Below are 13,090 nucleotides of genomic sequence, written 5' to 3'. Positions count from 1 at the left end.
GTCCACTCATATGGATATTGATCTCCTCCCTGTGGCCTGGACATTCCTGTTTTTCAACTCAGGATTCACACTCACTCTCATAGTCTCAACAGCATTCTTTTAGTTGCATAGCCTTTCAATGGTATTGCAAAGAGATGAGATGGAAGTCTACTTTCACAGAAACACTGCAGGAGTCATTGATGGATTGTTAAAATATGGCCCTTGACTTGTGGCGTAAATCGAGGCCAATCTTTACAGAGGCTCGTGCTATAAAGGGATCGTCGTGGACAATGAGGAGCTCCAGCATGCTGTTTAAGGAGAAGCGTCTGATCCATGCGGACCGCTTGACTCTACCTGCAGGAATTCAGTTACAGAGTAAGTCCGTCTGTTGCTCATATATTCCTCCATCTTTCTTAAAGAAGCTGAGAGAATAAAACGAGATTTAGCAGTGTTGTACACTTACACAATGGTCGGAGTGGATTAGAGCCAATTCACACAGTCTTCAATCCCCACGTCATTCTCTACTGAGAGAGGGGAAAGTGCCAGAGAGATTTCATGCCTCAGACAGAGGCATTACAGTTGTGTTTTCCCTACAGACAATCCTAAATAATGCTTTCCTTCCACCACAACCAAGAGCACTCTGTTCCATAGACACACGCTGACAGCGTGAAAATGGGAATCTGCCAGCGAAGCAGGGAGCTAACTGTAGCCCACAAGTGGCAAACCGGGCTAAATGCTCTGCCCCCAACCCAGCCACCACTTTCAGTGGGGGGTTTTAGTATGTTAGCCACATCTATGGGCTGGTGCTTCAAGATTAACATAGAGGTTACAAATGTCAGGTCAAATGCTTCAGAATGCTCTTGAGTTCAAACCAAGTTATTGATAAGCAACGTCTCTAGCATCTTTGACACGGTCTGCAGACCTTCTGAAACCAGGTCAACATATTTAAAATGAGCCAGGTAATTATGTCATTTTCCATTTGCTGAACAAAGTGCGCCCACTCGCTGCTGAAAAAGCTGCTCCATCCATGTCCACACATACCAAGCTGAAAAAAAACACTCTTTCCATAGAAATAACCAAGCAGAAAAGAACAGCTGGACAAAGAAAGAGTTAAACGCGATCGATTCAAAATGTCTCTGTAAAATACCTCAAAGACTGAGGTTTGTGTGAGAGTATAAACAGAGCAGAGGCCAGGTCACAGTGCGCTGCTTTACCTTGTCCGTCTTTCTATTAAGCTTACAGTGCTCTTAATCCTTACGAAGTTCTCAAAAGGCAAAGAAACGCCATTTGAAGTGACAATTCAAGCCTACAAGAGATTTTCGAAAAACACTTAAAAAAGGAAAGCGTTATTCACAAAGTCAACAGGGTGCCACATTATCGGAGAAAATAAGCAACTGGTATATTAACTTGTGAGGAAATTAAAAAGTGCTGTCAATACACAGACAACATAAATGTGTTTGGGACTTCTGAAAACTAGGGAAAGTAAAATTACAAATTTACAAAGACAAAAAAAAAAGAAAGCCTTAATGTCTTCCAAACTGAGTTGGTGACAGCATATTCAGATATATAGCCATGAATATTTCCTCTAAATGAATACAGTCCAATATATCTCTTCAAGGCAGAAAAAAAAAATATTACTGTTCACTATGGTTCTATGCAAGTATGTTCAGTCTTAAGTGATAGATATTCTCAGTATGTGTTGTGTCTCATAGACAGAATGAACACCATTAAAACCATTTAGATGCCATGTTCTAACAAACAGATTAGAATGAAGATTATGTGAATTTGTGCAAAAGCTATGGCTCTTTGTTGGTATTACAATATTTAAATGCTAATAGGTGCTACACTGCCATCTATTTCAAAAAAGAAACCAACAGCAAAAACCAACAAAAGGCATTCCAAGTGATTTTCAGGCTGTATAATTTCAAAATCCCTCATTTGAAAGTGCCACAATTTACATACAGGAGTTGTGTTGACACTTTATGGCCTTTTCAAATTAAAGTCTATTACCAATATGAAGGCTGAAAATAAAACCCCTCAACATCCTTCCAAAACAACATAAACAGATGTGATTGCGTGTGTGTGTGTGTGTGTGAATGAAGACAGATAGAAGTAACAAGATTCAGAAGCCAAATAAATAATGGGACACTTACCGCAACTTTGCTCCCAGTTATCTGCATGCAGCGATCAGCGGAGAAGGTTAATGTGCAAAAAGACACAAACAGCACAATCATTAGTAGGCCAGAGAATCCTCTCCTTTACACGTTGAGGCATTAGCGCAATTTGTGTGACATCACAATAATCCTTCACACAATCATAGCACACACTATACAGCTACATCTTTTTTTAAAGCCAACAATTTATACACACATATATTGTCACATGCTGAAGATAATGTCTGTGTTTGGCTGCTGCAATTTACAAACTCAAATTTGAACAGATACATGAATACTACTTGCAAAACATTTACATAAAGGTAACATCTGCGCCAACAACAGTGGAAGTGATGAATCAACATGACAATTCACCCTCAAGGGATTTCTTTAAAGGATTGAAAGGGTAAAACTGTCCTTGCAACTGATTGGTATAGGTTCACAGATTCATCCCCCAAAAGAAAGAGCAGCCAGAGTGGGTAAAGGGACTGCAAAAGGGTCTCTCCGGGTTGAAATCAATCAGCTGCCATTAACGCTGGGCTTCAGGTGTCAAATTTGCGTGGCAGAGATACCTTGAACCCATGCAGTCAGCACGATTCTTGGAGTTTAACCTTGTTATCTGTCAATAGTGGCAGGCAGCAGAAGTGATTTTCATTACTGCAACTGTGGGGCTTGTTTCACAGTAGGAGGGTGTCTGTCAGCACAGTAAATGTATTCTAATCTGTGGCTGAGCTCTTCTTTCTCTGCTGTATGTTTCTGAGGAAATGCATTTTGATTGCAGGAAGTTACATGACGCACTGAGCTCCTTGTTTTTTTTTCTCCTCCTTTCTCTCCAATTTTCAGAGAAAGAAGGTAAAAATCTCCCTTTCCATTTCTTTTACTGTCACTCTTAAACTCTCCAGTCTGTGGCCATTTGATGCTTGATTTCCCCTCTCCATCACCACCCCCAAGAGTTTATGACAGCCATAAAGTTCGTTTTACACATGCCACCACCTGATCATGCAAATACTACTATTTAATCACACTGTGGAGCCACGTTTTCCATTCTCACCAGTGAATGCGGCATGTCACTGTCTAAAACTGGGGGATGTGTTATCTGAATACTGCAGACTAGACACCTGGAAACGACTCACAGTGACGCAAGTCAGACATGAAATATTTTTCACAGATGTTGATGCCAGAAACATTAAATGCATATTTTTTGAATTTTATTTTATAGCAGCTCAACCAAAAAACACAGACACTATCTTTAGTGTGCTCAGACAAAAAGTCAGGGAGGAGCTTGAGGGGAACAGCTCAGTTTCACCAACACATTTGTATTGTGGATGTTACGTAACACCTTATTCTCAATAAAACAAGAGCAAAATACTACCCAGAGAAATCTGAAACTGAGGATGACTCAAACTATAGTATAAATAAAAGGACAAGACACAGACAAGTATCCAAAAGTTTCCAAAACAAATCATCATTAATCATTAATACATGTTTCATGACAGAAATATATTTGCTAATTGCACAAACACCCATCAAAATAATTGCTTGGATGAAGTGAACAAAGGCATGGCCCATTAAGAGAATTGGGTGGTACATTGATGGTTGCATCAAATAAACCAATATTTGAATTAAACTGCAATGACAACGCTGGACAATCCCCTTTACAAGACCCTGCCATAACACCCTTTCTGCATGAGACACAGCACGTCTGGAATTAAACATGAAAATATTCATTGTTGGTAGTCAAAGTAAATCTCTGAGAAATGAATCATTTTATTAGTATGAAAGGGAATGTTGGCAGTTTTAATTGTGTTGGCACAGATTTATAGTGAGAGAAAAAAGAACAAGGAATGAGGTGAGAAAGAGAGAAAGAAAGGCGACTGTTCATGCAAAGCTGATGGTCAAAGACGCACACAGGCACACTCCTGCAAAAGCAGATTTGGATGCTATTGAAACACAGCTCATATTCAAATGAACAGGGTCAATGCAGAATTCTCCCGTGAAAAGACATTCCATTTTGTGTTGTGGGTAATTTGCTAGACTCCTGCTGAGGCACCCTGGTAGAGTACGGGAGTTGTTCTCAATCTTGCCTGGCGACAGACTAGCAGAGAGGTGGCAATTCAGGAGGGAGAGAAGGAGGGGGGAAAAAAGCTTTGACTTTGCTTTGAAAGACATATTTTACCAGAATAAACAAAGTAATAATGAGTGTGTTCTCATATTAGATGTCATTTTAATGTCGATGGCTGTTTAAATCCTGTGGCCGGTGTGGTATATCACAATGTAGTGAAGTGAATGTAAAGCACCCAAAGATATTGAAATCGAGGAATATTGCTTTTTGTGGAACACTTGAATTGACCAGGGCATTTCCTGGGTATTAACTGATTTAAACTTCAAGGTCCAGCATATTTTGAGCCTGCATGCTCTGCAGTCGCTATAGATTAAGAAAGAAAAAAAGGTTTTATACAAGGCTAAATGCACAAAATTGGTATTAGTATGTCTCTAGGAAATGGAGACGTTCCTACATGTCCCATTTGACTGCAATAAAAGGTAAGTGTAAAACAGGATACTTTTGCAAGTGTAATTAATCCTGTCATCCTATTGGAAACTGCTAAATGCCATCTAGAAACATATAAAAAAAAAAAAAAAAAACATCAAATCAAATCAAACATGTGTGAAGCCTTTCTGCTGCAACCAAACTGCAATCTGACAATCTTCAGAAAAAGACTGCTTCACATTAGAAGTGAAGGCACCACAGCAAGCCAGAGAAACCCCAACATGTTCAAAACACACCACTTCTACATTCAGACACCATTTAGTTCACACCGCATGCTCATCGGCACCCACAAGCAACATTAGCCCCAGATAAGGTCCGACCCTTCACTTTGAATGCATAAAGGCAGATCATACATGCATATACATATATACTGGGTCACTTTCAAAATAAAGCAGTTTTAAAGGGTCAAAAGAATGGTTTAATTCCGCCTTAAAAAAAGCAGATATAAACCATACTTTGCCGTGCTACAAGGCTAAAAACGGTCTCATTCTTTAGTAATGAGCGACAGAGTTACTGAAACCTAAATTACACTATCAAAGACTGTCTTGGGAACACTCTAAGGCAGTTTATGCAACTGAATTATTTATATAGATTTAAAAAAAAAAAAAAGTTCTCTGCATTTAAATCATCTATTTGTACTTTTTTATTATTTTCTAGTTGTACGACGAGTAGTGAGCACACATGGAGCAGGGACCTGTTTAGGGGTTAGGTGCCTTCCTCAGGGTCACCTCAGTCATGGACGTAGAAGAACTTCGAACCAGTGACCCTACAATTCCAAGTTCACTTCTCTAGCCTCCAGAATATGTGCTGCTGAGTACATTTTACTTATTTTCAAAGCAATTTAGGCAGTAACTAAATTTACTTACTTTGCTTTTGCTTAAAATATTTGTTAACCTGTAAAACTCTTATGCTTGTGTTTGTGTATCAATGCATGATATATTTTCAGATTCTGAAATAAATTACCTGCTTTTCTCATATGCACAAGAATAGTTCAGTGTATTTTAGCTGTGCTGTATTTTTGTCATAATCATGTCCAAACATCCCTTAAACTATAAGCTGAAGTTACTTGTCTTTTCTATGTTATATAGTATGTGGACGTACACTTAAATCTGTATGCAGAGATACATCATCGCTGACATTCAACCATCCCCCTCCTTCAGCCCTATTAAATGTGATAGCAGGGTGCTGACAGACATCACATTTTGTCCTCTGTCCTTTGACTACACGGATTACGTTATTCATTTGAATAAAATATCAGTGCTCACAAAGTATAATGGGCCCGGGGAGAAATTCAATCATCTCAGATAATCATCATTATCAATAACGCCAGTTAATTACCATAACAATGAGGAAGGTAATAAATGATGATGTCAAGGGAGAGCTACCAGGTTCGGGAAACAATGGGGACAGAAATCACTTTTTTTTTTCTTTTTCTTCATCTGAAGTGATTTGAATTTCACCTCACAACGTTGGCCATAACTTTGAAAGCAAACCGTCATAATTTATCATAAAATCTGAATCTAGAAAGTAGAAGGGGCAAGATACACTTAATTTATTTTAATATAAAGCAATGGATAGTAGTTCTCTGCAAAGCGCATAAAATGTGACAAACATGGCCTAAAATCACTTATGTTTACCTCTGTATTTTGAGGTTGTCCCTGTATGTTACACTGCAATTCAAACAGGAGGCGGACTGAACCTTTATTTTTGATAATAAAATAAAAAGGCAAGACACCCTCACCACTGTGCAAAATCCACATGCAAATATACAACTGGAAAACCAACAATTTCATGCAGTAACATGATTGGACAAACACTGACCATCCGCCTAGGATTAAGTGAGTGAGAGGCTACAATTTAAATCCAGTAGATTGTGGAGGAAGAAAATGAATCAAAACTGAAATCAGAGATGTGGGTCTCAAGCATGAATAGCGAGAAAAATAAATAAGGCAGCGGAAGTGAGAGTGCGCAAGAACGGATGACAAAGCAAGTCATTAAAGCAGAGTATGAGGTTCAAAGTGTCGTATGAAGTGTCGGGATATTTCAACCCAACAATTATACGGCACACTCCAGGTTATGAGGATTAAACACTTACAGATTTGGCAGTAGCTGAGATGTACTGGACCACCATCTCTCGTTTGGTGCTTAAGTCCTTCCCACGAAGAGGGGCTTTGCGATCCTCATTCAGGTTCATGTCCTCCTATACATACAGAGAGTGAGGAGAAATGTCACGTCATGGATGGAAGAGTACTACAAGAAAAGAAAAACAATTTTTTTTAAATTGGCATTTATGTTTTATTGCAACTGGATGCATTAAAGGGAATAAAAGAGAAAGAGATTTCCATGTAGCACACACCAAAAGCTGGTGACCAAACAGTTGTACACTTAAACCTCAGAGAACATGTCAAAAAAAATAACTGCATCTGAAAGCCTCAAACTTTGAACCACATTATCTACAGTTCAATAGTTTTGCTAGCACGAAGAAACATTTTAGACGTATTATTGCACCGTTTCCACTATAACCTTTTTTATATCCAATTCTGTCCTTCTACGGATAAATACATTCCTTTTCTATCTATGTTTCTTTGCAGAAGTCACAAGGTACATCAGCAGAAAATAATGCCAGTAATAATTAGTCCTTGAAAAGAAAGTGGCATGACTGCAGCAATAAAAATTGTGCACACCCCAACTCCAAACAGGAGAACAAAATCAAACAACACTGTCTCCATTGAGGCCGCGCAATCATATCAGATAGGCTGGATAGGCAGTATCTGCATGTTATTGGGAGTATTATCTTCATGCTACTTTAATTCTGCATCACAAAAGAGGTCTTTCATGTGAGAGACATCAGGGGATAGAGCGAAGGTTGGACATAGCACTAAAAGCTAGGGAATGACATGATGATTAGAATAGAGGGGGATGTTTATCAGAAGCACTCTCTCACAAAGAGATGCCTCGAATGAACAGAGCAAAAAAACATCCTCCTCAGGGTTTTGGGATAGCGAGCTAAGAGTTGTGGAGGCATGCTGCCCTCTGCTGGGAAGCAAGGACAAGCATGCGTCCTCCGGTGTGATGATCTGATTTGGCAACAAATTCCTTCCAAGTGATTTAGTTTAAAATTCACAAAATAAATTAAGCGTATCACTTGTAAATACGAACATTGTATCACACGGAAGCTTGAATATCTTACTACAAGTAATCAGATTCAAACTGCTTTGCTTCATTTGTCAGTGAAGCATGGCCAGGAATCCTATCTGGGGGCACTGTGACCTAAATTCCTCCAGCTAGTAAATACCCCCAGAGCTAAAAAACCATTAACATCCTTTGTGGAACGGAGAAGAAAGAAAAAATTCCGCTGAAACTTTAACAATTGGCAAGTTTTTTCACCCAAGGAAACCAGCAGGTTTTTTAATTAATCTTTGAACCCCGCTAATTTATCTGCTTAATTGGCATTCAATAAAGGAGGCAAAATGTGGCTGGGTGAGTGCATTGTAGGAGGGGTAGGAGTAGTGGGCCAGCGGGACGCTTGTCAGGGGGCAAACTGGAGGAATGAGCCCTCCATGTTTAGCCTCCAAAATGATTAATGCTCTTTTATTAATTATACCCTCGCAGGCTACAGAAAAGGAGTCTCAAGATATTATGACTACGCTGCTGGTGCGACTGAGCTTGTATCAATGACAGCGGAGTCACAAAGAAATACATGTTCTCACATGGTAAGAATTTTTTAATCGTAATCTGTCTGTATTTGCGGCGCCGCTGCCAAAAATAAACTCATTCTGCATCACTTGGGAAACCAAGCATCAGTATTTCATACAGTAAGAAGCAGACTGCTGGCTGTGTTTTCTAGCACACTACATTCGTTATTCATGTTTTTTTTTTTACATACTTCCAGAAAAGTTTTTGGATAACACAGCAGCATGTTCATGTTAAATACAACCAAAGCTACCAATGAGTTTTTAACAGTGGATTGCTCTTGACTGGCCAGTCACCTCTACCCAACTGAGCAGGTGTTTCCCTCAATAAAAACCAATCCCCAAACAAGCAATAAGTGAAGATGGCTGCACTGCAGGCCTGGCAGCACCTCACCAGGGAAGATACCGAGCATCTGCTGAAGTCTGTGGATTGTAGATTTCCAAAAGTCATTAAGTGCAGCAGATTTGCAAGCAACTATTACGCATTTTTATTTTGTACATAAATTGACGATTAAGCTTTGTATTTGACCTACAAACTGTGTTTATGCAGGTATATAAATTGGTAAGATTTCTGCCTGGTTCATTTAATAAAAGTGTAAGTGTCCTCGCAGAAGAGCTGTTACTGTTACAGATTGTTTCGCATTCGATCTAAAAAAAAAATAAAAATAAAAATAGCGTCATTGATTTTGAGTAGTGTCTACCATATACACTATAAATAATGGGCAAAAATGTGATGAGCAGTGTGACGAGGCTTAAAGTACATCACAACCCAGAACACAACAGGCTTCAAATCAGAGGAAGGAACAATGGGTGCCATCAAATATGTCTCAGACTAAAAATGGCACAGAGAGTCCACCCTACAGGGAAAAGTGGACCTAAGAAAAGTAGAAGTATAAAAATGTTTTGCCTCAACTGTGACAAATCAATTATTTTGTCCACTACCCTCAAGTCTGATCCATAAGTGTGTAAGGGCACATGCAGTAATTCTCCTGTGGGCTAGTTTTAATGTCCTGGCGCAGAGTGGAACTGCTGAGGGATCACATAGCAGCTTATTACTAGGAGTGCTCATCCTGACAATGGCGCACAGGGAGGCACATAAAACCTCAAACTAGCCACAGCAGCACTGCAAAGTGACATTCTCACTTTTACTGGTTTTCTATTTCTCTGAGTGTCTCAACACCATTCCCATACTGTTGAAAATTCCATTTTAACATGAATCTCATCAGTTGAATCAATAATAAGCAAGGATATCGTGCTCTTGCAGGTTTTGTTGACACACAAGTGAAATAATCCTTTGGGTAACAATGCCACAACGGGTAATGGCTACATCAGCACCGCACAAGTAAGTGTCAGTTTGCAGTAACTCTTGACACAAATTGCCAGTATCAGGTAGCTTGTCTAAACATAAAGGTTACATTTGTCTACTACACTTAACCGCACCCAACTTAATACTACGCTTTTGTATAATGGTCATTTGACAGACAGATTATGTCCGAAACATCAAGCTGATAAAATTAGTTTACATGTAAGTTTTTCAGATACTCCTTTTCTCGGATGAACTTGCAGATTCCTTTAGCAAGTAGTGGATATTTCATCAGTAGTTTTTCTGCATTTTGATGCAAAGCTCCGAATTCTGTGGACATCTTGGGAAACCGTGGAAAAACTTACACATTTTAACTTTCCGTGTACTTTCATGAATATACTCCTGCTCTCAGTGGTTAGCTTCAGACATTCTAGAAAGTGTTCATTTGGTTTTCCTTGCCACTTTCTGAGTGTTTCCTCCTATATTTTGCCAGATCCCTTTGATGACCTTTCAGTAATAAGCTATGTGCTATTTAGGCTTTGAGATACACAGCGCAACGTGTGAAGCACTTCACAGAGAAAAAAAATATTCTCACTTTCTCCTGGTCATTAATGCACAGTAGGTGGTCTCACTAATATGGCATGGGTCAGCCTTTCATTTGAAACCAGCTAAACATCTAAGACTGAAACATTTAACTGTCAAAAAGTTAACAGTCTATGAGCATCAGTAGAGGGGGCTTCAAAAGTACATAAGTAAATAACCCTTTTCTTTTTGATTTCATTATTGTAATTATACTTCCCAAACCAAAGTGTCATGGCCTGTCAAACGTCAGAGCAGCAAACATGCCTTCTGTGTCGTCTGTCACTGAGCAAATTGAAGCCTGGGTTTAATGTCACGCCACTGTGAGCACAAACATAGTAATTGAGAGGTGAACTGAGTGACAGGGATGAGCACCCAGGCAAGAAAACACTGAGCAGTAGCCTGATGAAAACCAGGAGCACTGGTCCCATTTCTGTGGCCCTGGCAATAAAGACCATTGTATGAGAAAAAAGGAAAGGCAGGCACCGTGCCACGCACACATACACGCTCAAGAGACATTATCCACAATAGTACACACGACCTATGCAATGAAGCCAGAGTAATTCAGCTCCTCACTTCAAAGAGATGGGCTGAAAGCTTTTTGTTAGATTTCAATCCTGCAGTACATAAGGCCAAAAATGCATTTCAATGGAGAAAATCACAAGTGTGACAGAGCTTTGACCCCAAAGATGAGTGCGAAGTGAATTTCAAAGTTTGGTGTGCTTCTGAGTGGCCTAGAGAAGACGTAGGTGGAACCTTGCTTTATAAAAGCTTAACATCTGAATAAAAAATGCAGTCGTGTTACTATAAATGCTGTGTGTGTGCAAGTCTATTTAGGATAAGTTAAATGTTAACTGGGGGCAGTTTCTATATTTTTCAAATTATCAATGAATCCCAGAAAAGGCAAAAACCAACACAGCAGAAATTGCTCATGTATCTAAAGTGTGTACCACGCTGTTGGGTGGCTTGTTTCCTCGTTGCAAAAATGAGCACTAACAGTTTATTTAGTCTCTGCAGACTAAGATTGGCTAAAGCTCCTATGAGGCAATGGTCGAACAGAAGTTCTGTTTATGCTGGTTAGCTAGTTTGTATGGCCACTTATAACATCCTGTTGACTTTGGACTAAACTTTACAAGGGACAGAGTGAAATCAATATGGGTATAAATGCCTAATATACAAGAACACGTTAGATTTAATGATTCTAAAAACCTTATTGGTGAATAACTGAATGGAGACTACACTGCACGAGCTACAAGAGAGACAGGAAATCATGTATTGTGATCCTGACGCAACCAGGTACTTCATATTTCAATATAAGCTGAAAGAAAAAAAACAGTAATTGTTTACAACTCAAACTATGTTCCCAAGCATGCACAGTAGCCCCATCCTCACGAGAACTTCTCTCAAGAAACAGAGAAAGAAATCACGGTTTTCTGGAGTTTCGCTGGAGCAGTTTCTAAACATGCCCATATTTTTTTCATTAAAAAACCTAACATGCACAAGGATGTGGCTCAGTGAGGCATTTTTAATCGTTTCGGGATCAAATGGATCACAGTGGCACAGAGGAATAGGCTAGATCAGGATTTAGGTACATAGACAATACTTGTCAGTAGAATCAAGCTGCTGTTGGTTATTCTTCAAATAGATACTAAATATTGTCTTCAACTGTTGTAGCACTCAAATGCCCCCAAAATTAAAGCTGTTTCAAATTTGTAAATTTGTCTTTTGCTGTTGGGTCATCAGAGCAGAGGTAACCCCTGTGTAACCCCTATGAGAGGTTCCGGTTTTATGTCAACACGAGAGGTGTTTACACTGCTTTGTTATTACATACTGCATGTAGGTGGTCAAAGCTGGTGTGTTCCATCTTCTGCTCTAACAGTGCTTTTTCAATCCTGAACACTAAGCATTAAGCACTGATGATACATTTAAGGGGGAAAGGAAAATCCCAATTTCCACTATCATCTATAAATCAACAGATAAAGTTCTGCCTTGTGTCTGACAAAAGATGTGGGAGCTCTAAGTCTTTCATGCATTTAGGTAAAATATAACTTGTTCATTTAGTTATATGAACCATAAATTATTGTATCTTGGCAGGACAATTTCAACAAGTTGAGGACAATGAATAAAACTAGCATAACTTTGAAAGGCAATGATTTTTATTACCATCATTTTTCATGCATCTCATCCCATCAGCAGTAAACCATATAAAAATGCTTTTCAAATTTCTTGTATTAACACTTCACCAACACACACAAGAGCATTTCTCTACTTTTGATCCATGTTACAAAGTCAAATTTAAGGCACGATTAAGATTTCATAGAATACTGCTCATTGTTATTCTGTGGTGCTGGCAGCTGCAGTAAAACTTCTGTGTGGGGCTACTGATGAGTCCATGCAAGGGAAACATTGCAGGAGAAACACAAAAGCTTACCATCATCTTCTCAAAGAGGTCAATGATTTCCTTTTCTGAGAGGTTCATGGATCTGTCGTCAAAAAGGGGCTGAGGAACAGGCAGTTCAGCTTGGGTAGAGAGCGGATCTGTAGGGTGCTGTATGAGAGGCTTCTCTTTTTTCATCCCTGTTTTCCTGAAACTGGTGATACGATCACGCTGGAAGAAAGCAGAGTGTTTGAGATATTAAAATATTGCATTGCTAATAATCCTGTTCAGACCAGGACAAACACTGTTCACAACCATTTACAGTAAACAGGATACTCAGCCCAAATATGTTTCTGCAGACAAAACAACAGAAGGCTAAAAGCTTGCCCCAATTATTGATTTTTAATATCCAAAACAATATAAATTAGTCTGGTATCCAAGAACAACCGAATTTTACAC

General features: G+C 39.2%; 1 protein-coding gene across 5 annotated transcripts in view; it reads right to left on the bottom strand.

The window, feature by feature from the left end:
• The window catches only part of diaph2 (diaphanous-related formin 2), a 421,882-nt gene that overhangs the window by 394,002 nt on the left and 14,790 nt on the right, over positions 1 to 13,090 (bottom strand). For 4 of the 5 annotated variants that reach the window (XM_084549618.1, XM_084549616.1, XM_084549619.1 and 1 more), the window contains 3 exons: positions 12,686 to 12,862; positions 6,776 to 6,880; positions 2,133 to 2,153 (listed from right to left, as the gene is read on the bottom strand). In XM_084549618.1, the coding sequence (XP_084405744.1) occupies positions 2,133 to 2,153; positions 6,776 to 6,880; positions 12,686 to 12,862 (303 nt within the window). The remainder of the gene's footprint in view (positions 1 to 2,132; positions 2,154 to 6,775; positions 6,881 to 12,685; positions 12,863 to 13,090) is intronic. The other variant, XM_084549617.1, reaches the window with a different exon arrangement.

This window comes from Chelon labrosus, assembly GCF_963514085.1.
Source record: "Chelon labrosus genome assembly, chromosome: 8".
NCBI lineage: Eukaryota > Metazoa > Chordata > Actinopteri > Mugiliformes > Mugilidae > Chelon > Chelon labrosus.
This window is presented reverse-complemented; position numbering and strand designations above follow the sequence as displayed.